The following is a 27,089-nucleotide window of genomic DNA, read 5'->3' on the forward strand; positions in this document are numbered from 1 at the left end:
TATACAAGACAGAGACCAAATATCCAGGCAGTACAAAAACAAAATACAAATGCTGAACAAACAGAAGAACCAAAAGCCCTACCTTTAAAATGGCTAACAGAGGAACCTGTCTGGGTAGGACAATGGCCTATGACCTCTGAGAAGTTAGAAGCTTTAGAAAGCCTGGTTCAGGAACAGCTAAATGCTGGACATATTGAGGAATCAACCAGCCCTTGGAATTCTCCTGTATTTGTGATCAAAAAGAAATCTGGTAAATGGAGAATGCTTACAGACCTGAGAGCCATCAATAAAGTTATCCAGCCAATGGGCTCTCTACAGCCTGGAATGCCCTTGCCTTCTTTGATACCCAAAGAATGGCCTATTATAGTTATTGATTTAAAGGATTGCTTCTTCACTATACCTTTACAAGAACAAGACAAAGAAAAATTTGCCTTCACGGTACCTAATTATAACAATTCTCAACCGGTGAAGAGATATCAATGGAAGGTTTTGCCACAGGGAATGCTAAATAGCCCCACCCTGTGCCAATATTTCGTACAAAAGCCGTTAGAAATAATTCGTAAACAGTTTCCACAATCCATAATCTATCATTACATGGATGATATATTGTTAGCTGACTCTAAAGGAGAAATATTAGAAAAAATGTTTGAGAAAGTAAAGGAAGTTTTACCTCGCTGGGGATTACAAATTGCACCTGAAAAAATACAAAAAGGAGAGTCTATCAACTACTTAGGATATAAAATAGGTCTACAGAAAATTAGACCACAAAAAGTACAGATCAGAAGAGATCACTACCAGACTCTTAATGATCTTCAAAAATTACTAGGAGAGATTTCTCAACTGCAAACCATAATTGGAGTAGAAGGACATGATTTGAAAAACTTGAAAATGGCCCTAAAAGGAGATAAGGACTTGAATAGTCCACAAATACTATCAGCTAAAGCTGAGAAGGAATTAAAATGGGTAAAAAAGAGGATACTAGAAGCACATGTGGACCGTGTGGATCCAAACCTAGACTGTATTCTGGTTATATTACCATCTAGAGAATATCCTTCAAGGATTTTGATGCAGAGAAAAGATATCATATTAGAATGGATATTCCTACCACATAAACAGAATAAAAAACTGAAAACATATATAGAAAAGATCTCTGACTTGATTATAAAAGGTAAATTAAGACTTCGTCAGCTAATAGGAAGGGACCCAGCAGAAATTATAGTACCTTTGACTAATGAGAAAATTTCTTCCTTATGGAAAGATAACGAATATTGGCAGAGAGCTTGCAGTAACTTTTTGGGAACAATTAGCAACAACTATCCCAAAACTGAGAGAATCAAATTCATAAAGAAAACAATTTGGATTCTTCCACACATTGTAAGAAAAACACCTATTTCTGGAGTTCATACATTCTACACTGATGCAAATAAATCAGGTAAGGCAGGATATAAATCAGAAAATATTAGTAAAATGGTTCAAAGCCCTTACAATTCTGTACAAAAGGCAGAATTGTATGCCATTCTCATGGTACTTATGGATTTTAAAGAACCCCTCAATATAGTTACTGACTCTCAATATGCAGAGAGAGTCGTTTTACACATTGAGACTACAGAATTTATTCCTGACAATACAGAATTAACTTCATTGTTTATACAGTTACAAGATACTATCAGAAAGAGGACTCATCCTATATATATAACACACATCAGATCCCATACGGGTCTGCCAGGTCCTCTAGCACAAGGCAATAATGAAATTGATCGTTTATTGATAGGAAATGTGCTAGAAGCCTCAGAGTTTCATAAGAAACACCACATGAACAACAAAGGTTTAAAAAAGGATTTTTCTATCACTTGGGAACAAGCCAAGTAAATAGTAAGGAAATGTCCTACTTGCTCATTCTATAACCAAACTCCTTTACCACCAGGCAGTAACCCTAAAGGTATAAATAGGAATGAAATATGGCAAATGGATGTGTTTCATTTTACAGAATTTAAAAAATTAAAATATGTACATCACACTATAGATACATTTTCAGGGTTTCAGTGGGCTACTGCTCTGAGCTCTGAAAAGGCTGATTCTGTTATAACGCACCTTTTAGAGGTAATGGCCATTATGGGCATACCTGCACAAATAAAAACTGACAATGCTCCAGCATATGTCTCCAGCAAATTGAAACAGTTTTTTGAGTATTACAAGATAAAGCACATAACTGGTATACCACACAATCCTACAGGACAAGCAATGGTTGAGAGATCCAATCGTACTTTAAAAAAAATGCTCCATAAACAGGCAGGAGGAACCAAAACACCCAAACACAGATTACATAATGCTTTATTAACATTAAACTTTCTTAATGCTGATGAAAAAGGAAAAACAGCTGCAGAAAGACACTGGACAATAGAAAAAACTTCTGAACTAAATCAGCCAGTGTATTTCAAGGATGTACTGACCTCAGAATGGAAAGCAGGATATGTGTTACGTTGGGGTAGGGGTTTTGCATTTGTATCTACAGGAGAAGAAAAACTATGGATACCATCTAAGTTAATCAAGATCCGAGTTAAACAAGAAAAACATCTTAATGAAGAAAAATGACAAGTCATCCAACAAACTAGGTCCTATGAGGTGTGCGGAGGCCTTTCAAAGGTAGGGGAAATGTTCTGTTCTTGTTTTTACAGGAAAACAGAGAAAACCTATCATCAAACAGCCAAAAGACACTGAACATGTAGGTGCCTACAGAAGAGAAGACAGCTCTTCAGAAACAATCACTTAAGGAAGCAGAATCTGATATATGGTAAAAAAAAAAAAAAAAAAAAAAAAAAAAAAAAAAAATTTAATTGTAGTAAACTATTTCTATATAGAAATCTATTTCTCTCTATTATCTAGTATTCCTGAAGTCCCAAATTTTGTAAACCAATGCTGGCTTTGGAGTTGGATTTGGCTTTCCTTCTCTAAATTCAAGCATGTTGTTAAGATTAAATTCATGGTTTCTGCCTTAAATCAAAAAGCCAATTGGTGTAAGGCAGAAGAAACAAAATCTGGGGACTCATATCTTATGCAATTTTCTCTCTGAAATCCTAATTTTCTCACATACTTTTAATGCTTATTGTTGTCTTTCCCTAATGCATACCTTAAAACTTGAAAATTTTACTTTAATATTGATGTGTAACTTTTCCACAAGGAATAATAACGATTCCTAACAGCAGTCTTTGAACTTTCCGGAAAGAAGATGGGGCCCCACATCATCATTTCCACTTGACTCAACCTGATGCATCGGAACTACAAACATCACCCTAAAACCGGTTTGAGACTGTTTTGCTCGAGACAACTCATGACTAGCTAGCTGTAATGGTGCACCTTTTTATTACACCCTGGCCAGTTTCAAATAGAACTACAGTCAAGAATTTTCTGCCACACAGTGACTAACTACATATGTCACAGCCAGTTCTGTTGAAAAATTTGGTTGCTAAAAATTTTCTTCCTACAGGATCCATTGGAGCAATCATCGTCCCATTTCAGCAGGAAGTAATCTTAATATGACTACGCCCCCTTTCCCTACCCTTGGAAATTTGGGATAATAGTCATCGTCTTTGGGTTGGTTTTAGTTATTTGGGATTGGGTGATGCTTACACTCGGGTTTATCTTTTAGACAGGAATAGGGAATGGTGGGTAAAGGTATGGTTTAGATGGGATATAAGTAGATTAGCCTATTTCCTTGAGAATTTGAGTATGAATGAGATAGTATTTTACAGCTTACATTGTTATGTATTCCTATGTGGTAAGCTATGTAAAATTAAGTTTATATTTTGTTATATTGTGTTAAATGTTTCCACTTATAATATTTATGCACATTATTTTTACCATATTCTATGTATGTATACTTTTCTTGTGTTCAAGACATTTTGTATATTGATACAATTTGGGATATTTATCTTGCTGCCCTTTATAGTTCTACCTCTTGTCTTGACACTTATACTCTACCTCTATTTTAGGGATTTACATGTAGGTATATGTAAATAGTTAAACAATATAAGTATTTGTTCCTGCTTTACTCAGGAAAGTTTTAATCAGTCTTTTTAGCTAAGTTCCCGAGTATTACAGATTATCTTCACTCACATTTCCTGTACCTATGAGATTAGTCAGATATAGATGCTTAATCTTCAATCCTTCATAGACATGCAGAACATGGCATTTAAATGTTTTAATATTAATACTCCTTTGACATGAGACACTGTTGCTCCTGACAGCACCGTACATTTTCCCGAAAATATGTTGGACACTGTTGTTGCTCCTGCTGGAGTTCAATCTCGCCTCAGCTAATGGCCTGTTGGGCATAGAATTGCCCCCACCTTGACCACTGATTTGGACATGCAGTCCTATGTGCTTGCAGGAGACAAATATAGAAGACTGCTTGACCTTGCCAAGTCAGGGTAAGACAGCCATTCTATTTCCCTGCTGTTGTTGTGGTCTGTCAAGTTCTCTTGGCCTTAGCCAAATCTGGGTGTACCAACGTCGCTGTGTGACCTAGGGTGACTGTTCAGGTGGCTTGCTGTTTCTGTCCTTGCTGCACCGTTTTGGAAGTTGTCCATCCGCATTTCCTGTCTACTCTAGTATTGTTATTTTCCTTCTCAGGTCTTGATGAGGTTGAAGATTAAACTATCACAACTATTATTCTCTCTTCCTAGTTAGATATATTAGGTACTAGACTTACGTTTTCCAGCTTAGGACAACTCTATTGTAAACTCCATTATGCCCTCACCCTAGGACTAGATATGTAGGTCATTTTGTTCTCGATTTTCCTTTTCTTAGAGCACACTTGTTATTCACTGTTTTGTATATAGTTTTGTATTAAGCCTAAATCTTTTCTTTAGACTAAAAGGGGAATTGTAGTGAGGTAGTCCTTCTGTAGCACTGACCACGCCCATTGGGGGGTGGAGCTATGGGCGGAGGTGACCTGAGGAAGGAGGTCGGAGGGGGCCAGGAAGGCGCTCTCTTTCTGGCGTGATTCGGACAGGAGAGGATCGGGTTGAATTTCCTGGTGTTCATCTGTCTAGGTTGTAAGTTATTTCTCCCTAAATAAACATCTATTCGGCCTATTTGTTTATCCTGACCCTTATTTACCGCAATATTCCGTCAATTTGAAAAATATGAGAATCAAAACTTGAAACTAACATCTTGATTAACCTGAGTCCTTCTGAAATACCTCTCTGCTTTGATAAAAAAAAGCTTTCATTATTTAGCTTTCTGAATTTATTTTCTTTATTATTGAAAAACCCTTACTTTAAAAATAATGGAAGGAATTTTATTAAATGCACAAAGCTTAATTTTCTTCCACTTGTTGAATTTTCTATGTAATGCCAATAGTGAAGATTTACTAGAGTGTTAAATATGTATGTATACTTCATAGAAAGAATGGTATTTCACAGAGCATACACCTGCATGTAACTGTGCCTGACAGACCTCAGCTGCCACATATCTCCACTTGAGGTCAATCTAAGCAGACAAGCTGAAGTTTATTGCCTGGCTCACACCTGATACTGGTTAGCCATCCATTGACCACCACTTCTATTGACCCGGTGTTATCTCCAATCCAATAGTAAGTCCCATTAATCCTCTCATTTTTCTGAAAAACAAGTTAACTTTCATCTTTTAGAAATGTGTCAATGCTTGTCACATCTATGAGAAATACAGTGTGTCAGCACAAACCTGTCCCTGACAAGGCAAGTGTCACTTAGTTTAGAATCCCAGGCACAAGGACCAGTGAGATGGCTCTGTAGGTGTTTGTTGACAAGCCTGGTTACCTGGTTACCAAGGACTCATTGTAAAAGGACAGAACTCACTTGTGGAGCTTCTCTTCTGACTCGACAATACTCTCATGGCCTTTGTGTTCCCTCCCAACCCTCACAGACAAAATAAAGACATTACTGGAAAAAATAGAATTATAGGAACCAAGGAGTTTAAGATGTCTGGGCAAGTGCACCTTCTCTTGGAAATCACTCTGGAGGTTTTGTGAGCCTAGCCTTTATTGACTGAGCCATCAGTGCTGCCCTTGGATGCCACTGTTAAGTTTTACCTAACTGAGGACTTTATCTGCTGGAGGTCTTTAGGAAAATGAGTATCTTACTAAGTACTAGTGGTAACATATCTGAATAGCTGAGGTTTCTTAGTGATCTGAAGTAAGGGATCAAAAATGAAAAAACAAAAAAGTAAATAGCAAAACCCATTTAGTTACCATTGTGGGTTTCTTAGGTACCTCCAAGAGGCCTGAGAAGAAAGGCTACTTGTAGCTCATTGTGAGTCTTAGCAACTTTAATATAAGATATTTTCATTTATTTTATTCTTATTGAAAATAAAGTCAATTTTCATAAAACTATGTTTTGATCATAGTTTTTCTTCTCCTACCTCCTCCTAGATAATCCTCTCCTCCTCCCAACCTTTCCAACTCCATACCTTCTTTTCTCTTAAGAAAACAATCAGGTGAATAAATAAGACAAACTACCAAGAATAAAACAAAATGCACAAACTAACAGACATAAAAGGAATAGTGTGAGAAACAAATACATAGACATATAGAGACAGACAGATAGACAGACAGACAGACAGACACACACACACACACACACACACACACACACACACACACACCTCCTTTTCAAATGGATCACACTTGCTCTGTTACCCATGATTTTCTCATTCCCTTGAAATTCCTCAAGGGCTATATCTCCAGTATTTAATTCTGATATTTTAGTTTGTGTCCCACTTATTAATTGTGTAACCAGCACAGTCAAAAACAGCATAGATGAAAGTAAAAAGCTGTGACTGATTCATATATAATGAATTATGAAATCATACATTAAACAAGCATAGTGATGAATGGTGCATGGGCACTTAAAGAAACACCAGAAAGTCACAGAATTCCTTTAATATCCTAGATTCCATTGTGCCTCATTGTATATTGTAAAATTAAATTAGACTGCTAAACTCTCCTTTCTCTCATTGTTTAAAACATTAGTCCTCTGTTAAAAGATCTTGTTGAAAATTAGACTATGATAATGACAACATATTAAAGAAATAATCTTGGATGGTTGGGCATAGCTTTATTCTAGGGTTGATTAGTCTTTTTGGCTTTTTATTCTCATTGTCTCAAACTAGTTTATGAGTTTAGTTTTCCTTCACACTGACTTGCCAATAATATGGGTAAGGAAGTTGTCAAATAAACTCTGAAAGATAAATGTGATATAAACTGAACAGTATTTGAGAACAGGATGGCTATAGATGGATTTACATAGTGAAGAAAATTCCAAAGATTATTGATGAATCTGAAAAAAATTTTCATGGCAGTATTTTGAAGAGGGGAATCATAAGAGATTATCCCAAACCCCAAAGTGATTTTACTCATGTATTTCAAATATGAGTTGTGTTAAGTAAGCAAATTCCAGTGACAAATTAAAACTTAAAACCTCAGATTGCAGAAGAAATTTTTACAAATAATGCAATGGCTTACCATAATTACCACAAACTCTCCATTCACATATGTCCCTTTTGGTTGTGAGAAAAGATCCTTGATTTTAGGAGTTGCATTGGCTGATTGCTTCAGTGTGTTTGAGATAACCATCGTTTGGTTAGCATTCACATCAGACACAGAGGAAGTGCTGTGTACCTCCAGAAATCCACTAACGCCAAAATAATCTGATAGAGCAATGATCTTTTCTGGAATAAATTGTTCTTCAGGGCTGGGTCAAAAACCTTCACTCTGAAGAATTCAGTTTCATTAGCCACTGTGACATGGAACATCATATTTTCATCAATAAAATCATAAGTAAATGGTTCTGTTACTTTCAACACCATCACTTCTTTGGTGCCTTGCTGATGCCCTTCTTCCTTAGAAGGCTCCTTTGGTATGTTTTCTCTCCCTAGTGTCTGCATACAACACACATACATAATTCAGTTAGGTCGTAAGGCATAATTATACTGAGTAGAGTGGAGAACATCTAAACAATGATTGCCATAATATAATGCAGATAAAGGAAACAAATGGGTATTTACTTAAATCACTACCTAGTGATTCCATTTAATTTTACTTGGTAGGAAGAGGGATTATACTTACAGTTGTAGGGAATAAACCCAAAACCTCCAATGCTCTAGTAAAGTCATCTACCTAGGAACACTTTGAAGACTTTGATTATAAAACCTTGAATAAAAAGTCAGAGCTTTCAGGTAAAGGGTTAGGTAGGCAGCCTCAGGAAGATCCCCTCAAATATTGTTAATCAGGGTTCAGTCTAGCAGCTCTTCTATTTGCATAATAGCAGAAGAACCCTGGCACCATAAAAAGGTTGTGAAGTTATTTTAATTTGATCACTTGCCTCCTCAGCATCCTTTTCCATTTTCAAGCATTAAAATGCTTTGAAATGGAAGCAACACTGTAGAACTGAAACAGAAAGCATGGTGGCAGGCATAGCTAACCTGGGTACCAGCTCAGGGAGGCAGCTATAACTGGTATCAACCTCAGAAATCTGACTTTACCCTGTGGGTGGCAGGGTTTAACTTCAATTCCTAATGGATGTCTTCTAACATCAGGAGCTATATTTCCAATATAACTGGCTCAGCAGTTTGGATAAGGACATTGATTAGGAGATTAGATGAGACTTTTTTTTCAAGGTTATGATAGCTATAATTATATTAAGAAAGCATCAAAGTGAAAACAGGAAATTGTTCCATCAATGAGGAATGGCTGTGAGGGTTTACTCTGTTCCTGGGAGAGGTCTGAAGGAGTCTCTCAGCAAAAGCAACCATTACTGTTATATAGTATTTGCTCAAGGGATAAAGACTTCCAAGAGGGAAACAACATGTGTCAAAACACCTGCTGAGAAGAGCACAGAAAGATGAAAATAACCTCTGAAGTTGGGTCATAAGCAAAGGGAAAAGGGCTGAGAAGGAACTAGGCAATGGGGATAGATACATTCTCGTGTTTATTCCTGTCTGACTCCTCTATACTATCTTCTCAACCCTAAGCAGAAAGTTGGTTGTCAACATTAGAAATCATTTTATAAATACTTACCTTTTCAATACCATGGATGCTGTGATACATGATTTGATAACTTAATTAGCTATTTAGGAGACCAGTGAGACATTTTTCCAAGGTTGTAGTGAGCCCAGTGATTGGGAAGGGGCAAGCACTGGGAATAGGAAAGTGGTAACTTGTTTGAGGAACAGATGGATGGCGTTGGTGGAGACTTATGAGGAGTCTGGAGACACCCTTCATCTTTTTGTGTGTTGCTTTCTAAAGGTTCTGGAAGCTGAGTTAGCTCCTGGGTAAGCTTCCTTGTCTTGCTTTCTTACATGTTCCAACCTTAAGCCTTCGTGTCCAACAGGCTTATGCATGGGTCACTAAGAAACACATCTGAAAGGGAAAGTGTTTCTCCCTCCTCTCCACTCAGGATGGTGGTGGCAAGAAGAGAATTCAGCCAGTGTCTATTGCCACTGAGAACTAAATAAATTTCCTGGGCAGAAGATACGGAGTACAACTAGTTTTGGTTAAGTACTTACTAAATTATTCTCTCATTCATTAATCGTTCTCACAGCCTGAAAATAACTCAAGAAAGATTTCATCACACACTTGCAAATGTAATGACGGATAAATGGGAAGGAATTAGCTGCTATCTGGACAATGGCTAAACTGATTTCCTTTAGTTGTTGAGTTAATGAGTTATTAGCATTTATGTGTAACTTATAGTATTTATGGATGCATCTAGCAGGTATAGTGGGCCTGTGCAATAACACAATTGAAGCCTTGACAACTGTGGCAAAGCTCTGAGATGTTAGGTAACATCAGGGATCTGAAATGACTTTTTTTTCTTAGTGTTTTCCTGTCAAGGAGATTGTGGACTCTCTGGTGTCTCATGTAATTTGAGACACAGTACAAATGATGCCGGGCAGTGGATGGTGGTTAAAATACTTCAGCTAATGTGCAAGCAGAATCATTCAGCAGGTTAGGGCTGCATGCTTTACCTAGATGGGCACATAGGCATGCAAGAAGGTTTCCAAAACAAGGTTTTTGGCAGCCCTCTGATTTTGACAGAGAGATGCAGCAGGCAGGCAGGATCGGATACAAATCCTGCCTTCTAGTGCTGTAGTTTGCTTACAAGTCTTGGGTATCAGGGCTCTACAGCTCTTGTGTAGACAGACCCAAGCCATTCATATCCTTTGCTTTCCAACTTTTACAACTCTGGAAGGCTTAGGAACTCAGCATTCACTTGGCCTCAAATTATAGCTTCATGGAGAGCTTAGGTTTTGGAAGATTTCAGCCTTTGCTAGCCGCCAGTGTTAATGATTCTAGGTCTAGGGTACCTGAGAACCTTGGCTCCAAAAGCTCAACAGCCTCAGGAAGTCTTCCTATGACGATTACCTACAGTTTTTCACTTCTAATTCTGTATGTATGAATGTATGTATGTACTTAACCCTCTTCTCTACTGTTGCCATCCTGCTGAGACCTGTTGAGACCACTGTCCTAATGATGTTTAGCTGACTTTCAGAAAGCCTGCAGTGTCATGTCCATGTCTCCTGCTGCCTGCATGTCACTGCTGCTCTGCTGAGTGTGCCTTTCTGTCATGTCATGCTGCCACTTCCTCTGCTTCCATTTTCTTTTTCCTTTTTGGTCTTTATTGGCTTTTACAGATAAAATTTGATACAGTAAAATATTCCATTGTCTCTTCCCTTGACTAACTCCCCCCAATCTCCCTACTGCTCAACATCAGCAAAGGGAAAAGGGTTGAGAAGGAACTAGGCAATGGAGATAGATACATTCCTGTGTTTATTCCTGTCTGACTCCTCTATACTTTCTTCTCAACCCTAAGCAGAAAACTGGTTGTCAACATTAAAAATCATTTCAATACCAGGGAGGTGATAATACATGATTTGATGATTTACTGAGTTATTTACTAATACAAGGAAAATATTTGTAGTAGGGGACCATTGAGACATTTTTCAAAGGTTTTGGTGAGTCCAGTGATAATGCTTTGAGAAAAAAGAAGCAGTGAGATAGAAAAATGGTGCCTTGTTTGAAGGACAGATGAATGGAGTTGGTAGAGGCTTTTGAGGAGTCTGGAGACACCTTTCATTTTTGTGTGTTGCTTCCTGATGATTCTGGGAGCTGGATCGGCTCCTGGGTGAGATTCCTTTTCTTGCCACCTTCAGTTTTTGTGGGTGCTTTTCTCTTTTTCTGAAAGAACAATGTTTGCCTTTCTTCATTGATTTTTGGAAATTGAACCCTAGGGTTTTATACATGGTGAGTTGTGCTTTTCTATACTTTTTTATCCCCAGTTTTTAGTAATGCCTTAAGTATTAGGTAAAGCATAATATTTTCAAGGTCATAAGAATATTTGCTTTATTACTGGACTCTAATTATATTTGTGACATTGTGTATACCTCATTGTTAACAGATAAATTCCACAGTGTGGTGATTTGAATAAGAATGGCCCCTATAGACTCATAGATTTGAATGCTTGGTCATCAGGTAGTGGCACTAATAGGAGAAGTGGCATTGTTGGAGTAGGTGTGCTTCATTGGAGGAATTGTGTCACTAAGAGGTGTTCCTTGAGGATTGCGATACGCAAGCCAGGCTCAGTGTCACCATTTCCTACTGCTGCCTGTAGAGATGTACAAATCTCTGCTATCACCGCAGCAAAATTCTGTGTGCGTGTTCTATGCTTCCTTCAATGATAATAATTGACATCTGAATGTAAGCAAGCTCCAATGTGTGTGTGTAGGGGGGCTTGTAAGAATTTTTGTTGTCATAACATCTCTCCAAAGCAATGGAAAACCTAACTAAGACATAAGAATAGTCTCATAGAGAAGTATAAAAGTTACATTATCTCACCCTCTTTATTCTGTGGTGGCAGAAGAGTATTAGTTATAGAATTACAAAGTCCATATTTACATTCAGTCTTTTTAAGGACACATCCTAAAGCAACAACTGTTTAAGTAAATGATCTTTAAAAAGCCACATGGTGTCTGCATGTTTGCATCATTGGGTGGTTATACTGCACATGTTAGAGAGCATGGTAAATCTGACACAAAGTGAGTGACAAGGCATTAGGAATTTTCTTACTTAGAACCTTGTTCTCACTAGAATCTTGGACTAGATAGGTAGAGTACAAATTTTTTTCCTAAGGAATTAAAAAGGAAAGAAGGTAAAGAACCCAAGTAGAAGCTTTTTGGTGGGAGATTGTCTACCTTACCTTTGAAGAGGGTTTATTCTTACTTTATTCATTATTGAAGTAAAGAGATTGGGAACTAGTGGGTTCATCTTGCTTTGCTTTTTTTCACTACAGTTTGATTTTTTCCCTTTCTTTTGCTTATCAACTATATGGAAAGAAAACACAACAAATCCAGGGAAGTGATTAAGATGACTGAAGCTCATTCAGAATTATTCATTTTCTTTCTTTTTAAAAAAATGTAATTTATTCCATTTTAATTAATGATTTTACAGAAAGACAACGATTTTGTGTTGACTTTAACAAACTTCAATAGTTCAAGTTTACAAATAAAGTTGACCTAGGAGTCAGATATTGCGATGAAAGCTAGCTAGCTTACAGAGCCATAGTTAGCTCCTAGCTGACCTTCCAATTCCACTGGTGTCCCATAAAGCACTTTTCCTATACTGCCTCGACACAAAATCTCTCAAACCCAATGTTCCTCACCTCTACCTCCTGTGCTTCTCTCTCACCATTCTCCTGACTGTTTCTTATTGTCTGTGATTTTTTTTCTGAACAATCTTATCTTCACTTCCTGTTAGCTGGTTGCTTGCTCTGCCAGTTGATCTAGGGTTGATTTTATTTAATCCTGTCAAGCAGAAATCTATTGGTTCAAATGTGTGTGCTAGGGCTGAGTCATACCAAACCAAAAGATTTTTTTTTCGGATAAATAGTACAATCTCATGGTGCACAGTGTGATGAATTTCAAGAATATTTTGTCTGTAGTTATGTCTGTGTTTTCTTTCATCTGCTGCCAAGGCTCCACCTGCCCAGAAGTCCTTCAGTGGTACTAAGTCAGATACATGCACAGCTTTGGGGGATCTTTTGCAAATCCCAGATGCAGTGAACCCAACTTCTCCATCTTGGAAACTTCTGTTTTTATCATTACAACCCTGTTCCAGCCCTCTTATCCCACAGACTGACTTTGGGAACATGAAATTTTTATGATAATACCAATAGGCCACCTTCTAAGGAGAATAATTCCAAGTCATAGAAAAGGAGAAAGAATTATATTTTGATGTTTGATGCAACAACATAGATTCGATTTTGACTTTTATTTGGGGGATATGTTTTTCTATGTAACTCAGTGTATTCTCAACTGGCATGTCTCCTTGACTGAGCCTTCTTATGTTAAATTCTCAGGTCGGAGTTGTGTACCAGTATATCCAATATTTTTAAACCTCATAACTTTATAAAGAAAAATGTCTCACATCTCTAAAATGCTGATTTCTACTTAAGTTTTAGATCACATATCTTAGCAGAAATTATTAATGAATGTGTAAGAATCTTAATCTAGCATTAAATTTGCCTATTCAAATGCTTTAAATGATTTTTCATTTTTTACTTTATCATTTTCAATTTTTCCATCATGTTGGGTATTCTAATTTCCCTCAACAACTGCTTTTTATTTTATTTTATTTACCTCCAAAGCAAAAAAATGTCTATCCAGAAATATATCAGTTTTTTTTCTCTAAGATAGGATTTCTCAAAATTGTCAACTTGTTGACATGTGAAATGCTTCAACCCCTATAGTTTCTATGGCAAATAATGGGAAAGAGACCTACTAGTTCTGGTCACTGCAGGGAGCTAGAAAGTTTGGGGAGAGTTGAGAAGCAATGAGTGTGCAGGGTGTTCCACGTTACTTTTTGCCTTCTCTGTTTTCAGTTTCTTCACAAGGTCTTTAAGTTCGTCAATGCTTTGAAACACTTCAATCAGTATGTCCAGTCTAACATCTTGTGGGAATTTGTCCTCCATCAGGTCAGCTATTTGAATTCTGTCATAATTCTTTTGCATCTTTTCAGTTAGATGTAGTTTTTTTCTTAGTAAGGACTTGATTGTCCTAAACTGGTAGTCATCCATGCCCTTTATTACATTTAGAAGAACAATTTTCTTGTATTCACTCATTATCTCTAAAATTATGGACAATCCTAAAAGATGAATGGTGGATATATATATCACCTCAAATCAAAGCAGGGTTATTTCTGTGTGAGTGATTGACAACAATTGATAAGGTTAATAATTGCATGTGTGAGAAAAAAAGAGTTCAATACAAGCTGTTTCATTGTGCAAAATGGATGTAGAACTTCTGTCTTAATAAACAAGTCTAGGAAATTCTTCTCTATTATCTTTGTTAGGTGACCTAGGCCAGTGGCAGTTGTGGTGGAAGAAAAATATTGAAATCAGTAATTGTTGCAGTGTATAGAGTCTGGGTTATGAATATTAAAATCCTGGGTCCCTTTTCCATCCTCATTTGGTGCTAGAGCCCTGGATATCTTCCTGTGGGTTTCTGATTGTTCCCATTATAAAGTGATCTATATGCAAATGAACTGCATCCTATTACAGTGTACCTCAAAGGATAGCAATTGAAGTAATATGGCCCATGTTGAGCCACTGACCCTTGTCCACTAGCTTAACCTCAAACATCCCTCATTTTAATATCCTATCTCTCCTGGGCTTGGATTGTGATCTTTGGGTCCTTTGTAATCATATCATTATCAATTTCTCAAACATCTGCATACTTTTCAGAGCAGCATGCTAGAATTTATTGGATGAAATTGTATTAGTAGTTTCTTGATTTTATCCTTCTAGGCTTGACTTAGTAGTTCTTATTTGTTCATAGGCACAATTTTATACCTACAAGCCTTGTGTAAATCCTCTCCAGATCTTTTAATACTGTCCTAATTTATTAAAAATATTCCTCCCTGATAAAATAATTTGCTCTCTTAAGATTATTGGCCAGTCAGTTCTCATAGACTTCCACCATATAATCTACAGTTAATATTCTTGGTTATACTCCAGAATTTTATGGTATGACTCTACTGCAGAAGACATCCATCTTAAGTCATAGAACATGGAGAAAACAAATTCATGTTTACCTGGAAGCCTCATCCCTACTGGCCAGATTTTCTAATTCTGGAAGGTACTATGCACAATAGTGAAGGAATAAAATAATCATTAACCTTACTGTGTTGTGGATCCTTGGGGTACAGTAACAACCAGTCTGGCAAGACTTGCTCACTGGTGCAATAGTGCCATGAAGATTTGGGGGTTAACCATCCAATTTCTTATTTGATCTGAGGCCTGTGTGAACTGAAATCCATAGCTGGCATCATTACTGAGACTGCAACCCTATGACTACACTACTCATGGACCCACTTTGAGAACCTACAAATTGCACGCTGCTAAAGGAATAGAATTAAACTTATAATTATGTCCATAGATCTTTCAACCTTATCAGAGAAATTTGCAAAGAAATAATGACAAGAATTATAAAATTAGAAATTAAAAAAAATAGGCTTTCTGGAAATTCCATAAATCCCCCAAAGGACTGAGTGTCCTGCTTTGTAGCTCATTCACATTTTATTTACTTCCTTGATCTTCAGAAGATGGGAAGAGTCCAGTGTTTCAGTTCTCGAATCATGCCTGTATGAACCTCAGTTTAATTGGATATTAATTTTTAGGACTGTCAATTGCTTCCTTGTTTATTGAGAATAATTGAATACTGTCAAGGCTCAAAGAAACCCAAGGATGAATGGAATGTCCACACAAGAACACATGATGGGGAGATAATGAGCATTAATAAAAATACATATTCTGTAAGCCATAAAACATTAAAAATTAGAACATTTACATATTCAAGGAGGAGATGAAAACTGATTCTCAACAGTAAAACTCCCTTCCTTAGAGCAGCATTCCAGTTTTTATGCAATACTGATACCCAGATCCCAAAGAAATAAAAGTATAAAGTTTTTATTTAGGCTGATACTTGTACAAACACAACTATTTCAAGTACAACACAATATGTGATGACACATGTTGTGTGTAATTTTTTGGGGTCCCTTTATGTGAGAAATTTCATTTTGTTATTGACGTGTTATTGCTTTTGAGTTTTGACTAATCATCCCAATCTCAATAGAATTCCAAGTATTACACAATATAGCATGCATGCACTAAAGCCAATCCATGCCCACAAGATTCTGGATATCAATGTGTGTCCAACTTCACTTCTAAAAGGCTAAACACTTTAAATGTTCAGTGTCTTCATAACACCTGAAGTCTTTTCCAAATTTCAAAGACTCTCTAAAATACCCAATGCATCTTGAAATATCCAATGTCTCTATAAAGCACACAAGTCTCTCTAAAATGCAGTCTTTAAAAATTCAAGGTGTGTCAACTGTGAACTTTTTTTTTTAACATATTGATTCCAGTTCCCTCTTCTACCCTCACTCCCTTCCTCTCTCCCTCTCATGCCCTCAACCCCCTCCCATCCCATACCCCTGCACAGGGAGGGTCATGCCTTCCAGGAGGAATCATCAAAATCTGTCAAGTCATTTGGAGTAGGGACTAGGCCCTCCCTCCTGTCTCTAGGTTAAGGGAGTATCCCTCCATGGGGAATGTGCTCCGAAAGTCTTTTTGTTCACCAGGATACATCCTAGTTTCACTGTCAGAGGTCCCTTAGACTACATAGGCCTTCTAACTGAGACCCATGCTCAGGGGCTCTGAGTCGGTCCAATGCTGGTTTCCCACCTATCTAAGTCTGGGGGTCCAGTAACTCCCCCTTGTTCAGGTCAGCTGTCTCTGGTCTTGTCCCCATTTTCTTATCACTTCTCCCTCTCTGAATCTGGATTCCAGTTTGTCTCAGTGTTTAGCTGTGGGTATCTGCTTCTGTTTCCATCAGCTACTAGATGAGGGCTCTATGATGGTAGATAAGTTAGTCATCAATCTCAACTGTGAACTCTTACAAAATAAAAATTAATCTACTTACCTTCTTATTCCAAGAGGAGAAAACCAGGCCATAATTATGTTTAAATCATAGCAAAATCAAAATTCAGCAGTGTAAAAATATTCTCTGGGCTCACAGGGCCTTCCATGGCAGCCCAATTTCTCCTGCTCCTCAATCTAAGCACAACAGTGATTCTCCTAAGCTTGGCTACCTCCCTTCACACCTGCTGATATCCTTGGTGGTCATCCCATTGTACTGACATCTCAGAAATACTGGGGTTCCCATTGCAATTGGGTTGATACTTCACCAATGGCCTTCCATGGCCTTTCACAGTGGCAAGACTCAGCAATTCCCTATGTTCCCTTCATGCCTCCAAAACAGTAACAGCTGGGTGAGTTTTTCCATTACAAAGTTTGGTTGTCAGCACAAGGTACAGGCTTGTTCCTTTCTGGAAACACAGCCTCACCTTCTGTGTGTTGACAGTGAGAAGGGATTTTCCAGTTTATACCTCCATGATGCTGGTCTCTTCTTAATCACATCTAGTTCTTCCGTCCTCACTGACAAGATTCACAGATTTGTAATTCAAAATATTGAATCATCTCAATAGATTCTTTGGGGGGACTCTCAACCTTCCCTCTGAAATTTCTAAGCCAGACCTGTACAATCTGCACTACCCTCTGCATTATCTTGTAAATTCCCACAGTAGTTCACCAACCTGTAAACATACAATAGCTTTTATATCCCAAAGTTACACAATTCTTTCACAATCCTTCCTAAAACACAGTCAGGTTTGTCACAATAATACCCCACAAGGCCAGTTCCAATTTCTGTATTAGGTACAGGTTCTATTGTCATGATAAAAACACCATGACTAAAAACATCTTGTGCATCACCATCCCTTATTGAAAGAAGTGAGAGCAGGAACTCAAGGAGGCAGGAACTCAAGGAATATGGAGGCAGGAACTGAAACAGAAGCCATAAGGAACACTGGTTACTCGCTTGATCTTCATGACTTGCCCAGCATTCTGGAACACCTGCACAGGAATGGCACAGCCCCCAATGGGCTACACACTCACGCCAATCATTAATCAAGACCACGATGATGGGGACACCCACAGAAACAGATGAACTCATGGACTCCATACTGACAGCTGGGGAATCTGCATAAGACCCAACTAGGCCCTCTGAACGTGGGTGTCAGTTAGGAGGCTTGGGCAGAGTATGGGGCCTGTAGTAAAGGAACCAATATTTATCCCTAGTGCATGAATGGACATTGGGAGCCCATTCCCTATGGAGGGATGCTCTCTTAGCCTAGACACATGGGGGAGGGCATAGGTCCTGCCCCAAATGATGTGACAGACATTGATGATCCCCCTATAGGAGGCCTCACCCTCTCTAAGGAGTAGAAGGTCTATGTGATGAGGATATAGTGGGGGAATGAGAGGACAGGAGGGAGAGGGAACTGGGACTGTTGTGTAAAATAAGATTGTTTTTAACTTGAATAAAATTTAATTTAAAAAAAGAATATACCCTACACAATTTCCTACAGGCAATTTTGAAGGAAGCATCTTCTCAACTCAGACATCTCTTCCCAGATAATTTTATCTTGTGTCAAATTGATGAAAAACATCCAGAACATAACCTAGAAACAATACTTTAACTGTTGAATTTATATATCAATAATTATGTATGGTGTTTCTTAGTATTTTATGTATCTTGATAGGGTCATAATAAGTAACAACATAAAATGTGTTTTATTTCAAATGTGCAGACACATACAAATTGTCTTCATGTATAATCTGAAAGTGCAAACTCATGTATGAACTTGAGAAGACAAATAATAGTTTGATAGATACCACAATATACTTCTCAAATACCAAATTAACAAGGCATAAATATCTGAAAACAATTTGGAATATTTGAGACCTGTAAATGACACACCAAGAGAGATACACCTTATATATATACATATCTGGTATCAATTTCTAAAATATTCTGTTCAAATACACATTAAGAACTCTAGAGTTCTTCCTTATGGAGTGGGGGTGGGTGGGATGGGAGGGTAGTGGGGGGCATGGGAGGGAGGGAGAGAAGGAGTGAGGGAGGAAGGAAGTAGGAACTGGGATGGATATGTAAAATAAGAAAAAAAATTTAAAAAAAGAACTCTAGAGGGTAAATGAAAAGCCTTTAAATATTCTAAAAGTTAGGCAATAGAGATATATTTCTAATTAACTCTTCATCAGTCCCCAACATTTTCCACCTGAAAGTTAAAACAACAATTTCAAACACACCAAAAACCAAAGAAAAAATAACTTTCAAGGTGACAGAAATTAACTCACTGTAATTGAGATTCTGCTGATAAAAAGATAATTATGAGTATGTTTGTGGATGATCAAAAGAAGATGTACTTGAATAACTGTGTAATAATAACTTGAATAATCTATGGAATTTTCAACTCTACATGTGCATTGTTTATCATGCATCTCAGTATCAGAATACAAGAGTGCAGCTCCATGTCCTGATAAATTTTCACTAAATATTATTTCACAGTAATTCTTCAATGTCACTATCCTAACCTCTACCCAGCCAAGTAGCACAGCCAACAGGTTCCTTCTTACTCTCCAACCAAGAGAACTAAAGCCTTCCTCTCATTTTCCATTTCCTCATACTTACACTTAGAAAGTTATTTTATTAACAGCCATGATCAAAATGCAGTTTTTGTGGCTCAGGGTCCAGTAAAATTTCAGTAACCATGTCTGTCATCTTCTCTAGGGAAGTGCTGGAACCTAGCTGCTATGGGTTCACTGCCAGGAAAGCAAATGGCACCCGACCTGCTCCCTCCAATCTACTGAAGGAAGCAGTTCTTATTTCCCGTTTCCTAATGGGTTCCACTGAGCAGGGGCAGGAAACATCTTGGAAATTTCTTCAGCAGTATCCAGATCCTAGTTCGTCTGCAAGGCAAGAAGCAGGGCTAGTTTCTTTTGAGTAAGAAGATAAAACTCAGAGATTCGACAGGGATGTTGCAATCCCTCGACTGTCAAGAACGTGAAGGATATTTTTAATGGTGGGAAGAATGGCAGTGGTCAGAGTGATTTCACTTCACTTCAAGCTGAGAAAACCTGAATGTCTTACACTCTGCTATTTGTGGGAGAGGAAGGTTGCTCAAGTGAGGTCTCCATCCATTGTTCTTAGCTTTCGATTTCCCCAGCTAGCAACTAATTGCATACACTGTACTTGCCATGAAAAACAAGTCTGTTGTGCTCAGTTGTTTTTCTTACATGTCTTCATAGGTTAATTTTGCTAAAGGTTTGTCAATCTTGTTGGTTTTTCTCAAAGGAGAACTGTTTGTTTAATTGATTCTCTGTAATGTTTCCATTGCTTCCATTTCCTAAAGGTCAGCCATGAGTTTGATTTCTTCTTTCTGTCTACTCCCTTTGAGTACTACTTATTCTTCTTTTTTTCCCCTAGAGCATTCAAATTACTAATATAATACCTTTATAGGTTTTTATTTTTTACTTACTTTTTTTTCATGTAAATACTTAGTGCTATGAACTGCATTCACTGTTTCTCATGGATTTGATTATGTTGCTTTTTTTTTTACTTTAATTCTATTCTAAAAGGTATTTAATTTCCTTCTTGATTTCTTTTCAACCAAGTTTACATTCAATAGAGAGTTGTTTAGCTTCTATGAGTTTGTACATTTCTGCAGTGGCGTCTTGTTCCAATAGTGGACTTGGAGTGGTGACCACACCTTAAGACATGATGGGGCCGATATGTCCCCTCTATCCAGAGACAGTTCTTTGTCCCTCAAAGACACATACCCCTTATCTCTTACCTCTTACTCCTACCCTTGTCCCCTTCTCCTCCCAGTCCCCCATCTCCTTTACCACTGCCTCCTAGCTCATTCTAACACAGACTTCTCATTTTCCACTCTTAAAATGACACCTGAAATGTCATTTGCTGCTGTTTTTCCTGCCTGAGTCAGAAAGCAGCCCCTTTAACTTTTCTACCCAGCTTAATAAATAATCTATGAAAACAGTCATTTGGGTGTGGTGTCTGCCTAATGTAGGATCTGGAAGGGAGACACCACTGTTTGGGAATCCCCTTCAGGGTTGATGGCTTACTTATGAAGGATATATATTGTCTTTATTGTTTATGTTTCTGGTTTTGCATTGGGAACTAAACATCTCCAGTGGATATCTGACCCTCTTCTGCTAGGTAGAGATGTTCAGTTTTTTGATCATAGTTGTTCCAATTTGACAGATTTGGCCAGAAAATAATGCTTAGATTTCAGCCTTGGGAACACTTTGGGTGTTAATGTTCAGATTTCAACTAGTCCCATATCTCAAGTTCTAGTTAGAGTTCTGGATTCAAATTCCAAACAGTTCCCTGATTGGTGCAGTGGCTGGTGTTGATGTTAGTTTAGCCCCTTGGTTCTGGAATTAATAGCAACTCCTGTAGCAGCTTTCTCATTCCCAAATAATCACTCTGAGACTTAATATTAATTATAAATGTTTAGCCCATAGTTTAGGATTATTACTAACTAGCTCCTACAATTTAAATTAACCCATTTTAATTAATTTATGTGGTGCCCCAAGGCCGGTTTTTGTCCAATTTAAAAAGAAGGTTTTGACTTTAACAGAGTAAAATTATATAAAACAAAAAGGAGATTCTCTGACCAAGGCTGTGAGTAGCACTAAATTGTAGATACTCGATTATTTAAGGTAAAACAGACAATAAGTTCTGCAGTTTGCAGTGAGTCTTTCTCTATCTTGCCATCGAGCTCCAAAGTCCCTACACAGAGACTTGTTATTAAATATTAAAACTCTGCCAATAACATAGGCTTCTTTTTTAGCTAACTCATAATTTAAGTGAACCCATTTCTATTGATTTTTTTGCTGCCATGTGGCTCAGAGCTTGTTACCTCATCTCTTACATGTCATTCTCTCTCCACATCTCCAAGCAATTCTGCCTTTCCTCTTCCCAGTATCCTCTGTGTCCTGAAAATCCTGCCTAGCTATTGGCTGTTCAGTTATTTACTATATGAATCTGAGTGACATATCTTTACATAGTGCAATTAAATATCTCACAACAGAGGTTTGTCACTGTGGCCCACTTTCTCTAGATGAAAGGTTTTGTCCAGGTGTGTAATGCTAGGTATGAATTTTCTCTTGTGTGGCAGGCCTCAAATCCAATCATAAAGCAGTTGGTCACCACTCTAGCAGTAGGTCCATCACTGTGTCAGGTATCCTACATTTCTTTTGTCAAAAAGAAACCGACAACAATGCTTCTGGTTTTCTCTATACTGTGAGTGGCACAAGTTTAGGCAGGAGAGGAGTTGAGTCCTTATGTAAACAGGGAGACTGCAGTTTGTTCCAAGATCTAAATCTTTCACTTTTCTCAGAGGAAAGCTTGTTAAGACACAGGGTGTTAACAAAAACATGCAGAGTAGCAGGATATTTAAGTATGGGTATAGAAGTTCTTATCCTGTAAGGAAGATCATTAAGGTCTAGAAGTAAAAGACTTAGAGCCTTTAGGAAGTCCCTGAAACCAGATATAATAGAGTCCTCCATCCCCAGGAATATATAGACTATAAGGAGTGTTGCGAGGTACTCTCAGACAAGCTAATATGCCTGGGAAAAAATATACACCAGCTAAGATACCTGGAAGAGACTCAGACTAACTAACTATGTGAAAAGGACACTCTTCTAAGCATTATACTGTCTACAGGATGTCAAGGATCCTCTAGGTTTCTAGCTATTGTGAGCTGTTACTCCTTTTGGATGAACTGGTCATATAGCCGTTTTTGAGTCATTTCTAATCCTGTAACACCTCATAAATATTACTATAAGCACCAGAATGAAGATAAGTCCCATTATTTCACCAAATTGGGCTTTATTTGTATGCAATCTTTGGCTTCGGGTTAGTAGATGTTTGTTTATACCTCTCCAGAAATATTGACATACGTTATAGATAGAGGATAGTTCCAGTCTATTTTATGTAGGTATATTTGACAATGTTACTCTCATCTTTGTTGCACAGCATTATAAAATTGTGGATTATAAAAATTGAAAAGTTATGTCTATGTAAGATATAATTCTCTGTATTGGACTATTACTGAAAACACATAATTTCTGTCTGTCTGAGTCTGTTCTGTGTTGTGTCAGGACATTCCAGATAAAATGTTATATAAGTAAAATAAATGCAATACTGGCAGATCTATAAGCTTGGGAATCCAAGACCTAATCTTGAGCATTTGATGAGGTTTCTTCCTGTATCTCTCTTACAGGATATGGTGGTAGTCAGAGTTTAAGCCTGGTGTTTCCAAAATCTTGCCTTTCCATTCAAAAATTTGGGGTAAAGGCTCACACAGATGAAAATAAGCAGTGAAACATTATCCATGGCAAAGTGACAGTACAGATCAGACAGGAAATTGTGTAAAGAGCAACAGTGAGCCACATGAGGAAAGGAGCTCAGGGGCCCCAGTTGTTTGGAGCCCCTTTCATGGAGTTCAAGAAAAAGAGAAATTGGGGTGCTGATGGGATAGGACATAGGTGAATCATCATTTCAAATGATAGGTTTATATTAGGTAGGCATTTCCTTCCTGTACACATCCTTTTCTACACAGTATTTTATTTTGATTATATACATACAATTATACAAAGGAAGAAGTGGTAAATAGTACATTCATCATAAACGTTCCCTTTGAGGACACAGTTCATCTTGTTGTATATGCAGACAAACTAGAACTAGTCTAGACTAGATCTGACCATCTTTCTTGGTATTAAAAAGGTTCTGTGACATATTTAATATAAATAAGTGTTGAATGAAGGAAGTTCTAAGGGCTAATACTTTTCATTGTTTGCTATATTTATATTTGCAACATGACATATGTGGGTGTATATGTGGCTAATAGTTTTCAGTTATATTGTTAGAAGAATGTTGAATGTGCACAAGAGATACAGATAATGCTCTCTGGCTGGAAAGCACATTTGTGGATATTGGACAAGAAAGGTGGTGTCTCGTGTCCAAGCTGTTCCCCAGGCTATACTGCTTCATCTTCATGTGCTGAAAAAGCAAAGCTAAAACACAACAAATAATAAAAGAAAAACAAAAACACAGAATTCCCTTCTAATGATGGGATGTGACCAAGATGGAAACACACCCAGTGAAGCCCAAATTTTCAGGATCATTGGAATGGGTAAGAAGACATGGATTTCTGAGACGGGAGTTTCACTCATCCTTATCTCTTGTGTCTTCCTGCCATTATTTCCTCTAGTCCCATCTTTCCTTTGCCCTTAACTCCATGCCAGGTTTTTGCCTGATGTGATGTTAATAATGATTGTGAACCAGACAAAATCTAGACTAACTCATGGGGATATCTTGAGCATGTGCTTGAGGGGCTTTCTAGATGGGGTTAGAATTTGGAAACACTGCTCTCAAATGTGGGTAGTATTGTTGAATATGTCAGGTCCTGAACTGAATAAAAAGAGAGAGAAAAAGAGAAACAAAGACAAAGAGACATAGAGAGACTCAGGGAAAGACAGAGACAGAGACCAAAAGAAAGAAAGAGACACACACACAGAGCACTCAGCTCTAGAACTCACCTCTTTCTGTGTCCTGCTGTAATCACAATGTGACTCTCCATCTCACTCTGCTCTACCATTAAACCATGAGCAAAATTAAACCCATTTTTCTTTCACTTGCTTTGGTCAGGTGTGTTTTCACAGCAGTGAGAGAGTTAACAATACTCTAGAAATATCTCTCTGAGATCTCTGAGAATTCTGACTAATTTCTTAATTCCTTTGTCGTAGGGCTTTCTCATTTGCTCTTAAGTTTTCCTGTGACATATTTCATACTAGAATTGGAGTTGAGATTCCTTAGTGTTGCAAATTTTATTCCCCACTGTTACCACCCAACTTTTGGGGATTCTTTGCTCAAATAGTTAAACCGTGTAACATACTCACATTAATTAGCAAAATGAGTCTGAAGTCTGGTCCTGTCCTCAGCACAGCTGTTTTGGAAACTGCAGTCAGAGCTGAGTTCAGTCTTTTCCTGTGTCCTATTAATGCTGTGTCTTTTCTGGGCAGGATACAATCTATTTGTTCTTAAACGTGATTTGTCCTTAAACATCACACTTAAATCCTGTATTTCACATATTTATCTGGAGGCCACTAACTTTTAATTTACAGAAACTATCAAATGGTTGAAAGATATTTATAAGGAATCACTGCTTTACAGAAAATGTGTTTTATTTAAAGTTTATATATAAAACTTATAGATTACCAATTATAAACGTTATAGATAAAAACACAAAGTTTAGATTAACAAAGAAATGTGTAAAGAGTAATAGAAAACATCATTTCTTAGAAATTAAGAAAAGGCTGAGCTGGGGTAGCACAGGTATTTTATTCCAGCATGAGGCAGGCAGAGGCAAGTGGATCTTTGAGTTTTATGCCAGCCTGGTCTACAAAGTGAGTTTCAGGACAACAAGGACTAAACAGAGAAAGCCTATCTAAAAAAACTGAAAAAAAAATTAGCTTGCTTTCATAGGTACAATATTTCAACAGATGTATATTTATGTTCTAGGCTTGGATCATATGTCCATAACAGTATCCTTGGCATGCAGATTTGCAGGTGTATGGTTCTAGAGAGGTTTTCATAGCTGAATCACGGCTGATTGACTTTCTTTCTGACATTGATGACCTTAAAGAAGAAAACGTTGAGGTTAGATCAGTTGAAACACAGGTGGTTACACACTTCTCTCTACATTCCTCCTGACTAGTCAGCATGAGTCAAACCCCCTTTCTCACTCTGACCTATCTCCTTGCAGTCAGCTTTCTTCACTTGTCTGGGACTATGAAACTAACTAGTCACTCCTACAGGCTTGAGCTCAGAGCTACAGTGGAGTGGAAAGGGCTGAGGTACCTGAGGTAAAGATTGGATTGCAGAGTGTCATTGAACTGCAGGTTGAGAGGAGGGAGAAAGGCTTTGCTGGTGCAGCTGCCATGGGTAAGGTTTGGAACTTTGGCTGATGGTTTGAGAAGGATTTACTGTAAGAGCATTTCTACGTGAATATCCAGGTAATCCCTTGTATTTCTTCTATTCACACTGTAATAGTGACCTTTAAAAAAAACTATAAAATGAATGAATACCGCACAGGTGTTATTTATTACAGGGATTTTGGATTTTAGCATATTGTGGTCTGATTTGCTCAGGTCATCCTTGGGAACTTGCAATTTCTGGTCATGATCTTCTGCAACAGAGAGTATTTGAATGTTACAGATAAAGACCCCAAGTTTGTTGAGTTCCAGCCTTTGATAAATTTCAAAAACCAGAGAGTCAGAATTTTAAATAAATATCTTAATTAACCTGATTCTACCAAATTATCTTTTTATTTTGATAAATGAGATGGCTTTTATAATTTTGCTAAACAGGTAACAACATTCTGAGTATTTCTGAATTTATTTTCTTTATCATGATTTAAAAATCCTTACTTAAAATATAATGGAACTAAGTTTATTAAATGCACAAAGCTTAATTTACCTGCACTTGATGGATTTCTATGCAATGCCAACATTCACGTTTTACTAGAGTATTAAATATGTATGTATGATTCTTAAGAAGAATGGTATTTCCAAGAGCACATACCTTCAGGTAACTGTGCAAAACAGACTTTAGCTGCCATGTGTCTTCACTCGAGGACAATTCAAAGCAGACAAGTTGCAGTTTATTTCCTGGCTCACACTTGATACTGGTCAGTCGTCCATAGACCACCACTTCCATTGTCCCAGTATCATCTTCAATGCCATAGTAAATTAAGTTATTCTTCTCATTTTTCTGAAAAACAAGTTAACTTTCATCTTTTAGGAGATGTGTCAAAGCTTGTCACATCTATGAGAAATAGAGTGTCAGCATAAACCTGTCCCTGACAAGGTAAGTGTGGCTCTTAGATTTAGAATCATAGGCACAAGGGCCAGTGAGATGGCTCCATGGGTAAGGGCATTTGTTGGCAAGCCTAGTTACCTGGGCTCCATTACCAGGACTCATGGTAGAAGGACAGAACTCACCTGTGGAGCTTCTCTTCTGACTCCACAATACTTTGTGTTCCCTCCCAA

At 37.6% G+C, this 27,089-nt stretch overlaps 1 protein-coding gene and 1 pseudogene across 3 annotated transcripts in view; both read right to left on the reverse strand.

The window, feature by feature from the left end:
• Window positions 1-5,417: 5,417 nt before the first annotated feature.
• The window catches only part of LOC127223292 (interferon-activable protein 203-like), a 51,050-nt pseudogene continuing 29,378 nt past the window's right edge, over window positions 5,418-27,089 (reverse strand).
• The window catches only part of LOC127223635 (inteferon-activable protein 208), a 53,962-nt gene continuing 52,078 nt past the window's right edge, over window positions 25,206-27,089 (reverse strand). For all 3 annotated transcript variants that reach the window (XM_051186343.1, XM_051186341.1, XM_051186342.1), the window contains exons 7-8: window positions 26,623-26,811; window positions 25,206-25,677 (exon numbers count right to left, since the gene is read on the reverse strand). In XM_051186343.1, the coding sequence (XP_051042300.1) occupies window positions 25,642-25,677; window positions 26,623-26,811 (225 nt within the window). In that variant the 3' untranslated portion in view covers window positions 25,206-25,641. The remainder of the gene's footprint in view (window positions 25,678-26,622; window positions 26,812-27,089) is intronic.

The sequence above is a fragment of the Phodopus roborovskii genome, unplaced genomic scaffold (assembly GCF_943737965.1).
Source record: "Phodopus roborovskii unplaced genomic scaffold, PHOROB, whole genome shotgun sequence".
Taxonomy (NCBI): Eukaryota; Metazoa; Chordata; class Mammalia; order Rodentia; family Cricetidae; genus Phodopus; species Phodopus roborovskii.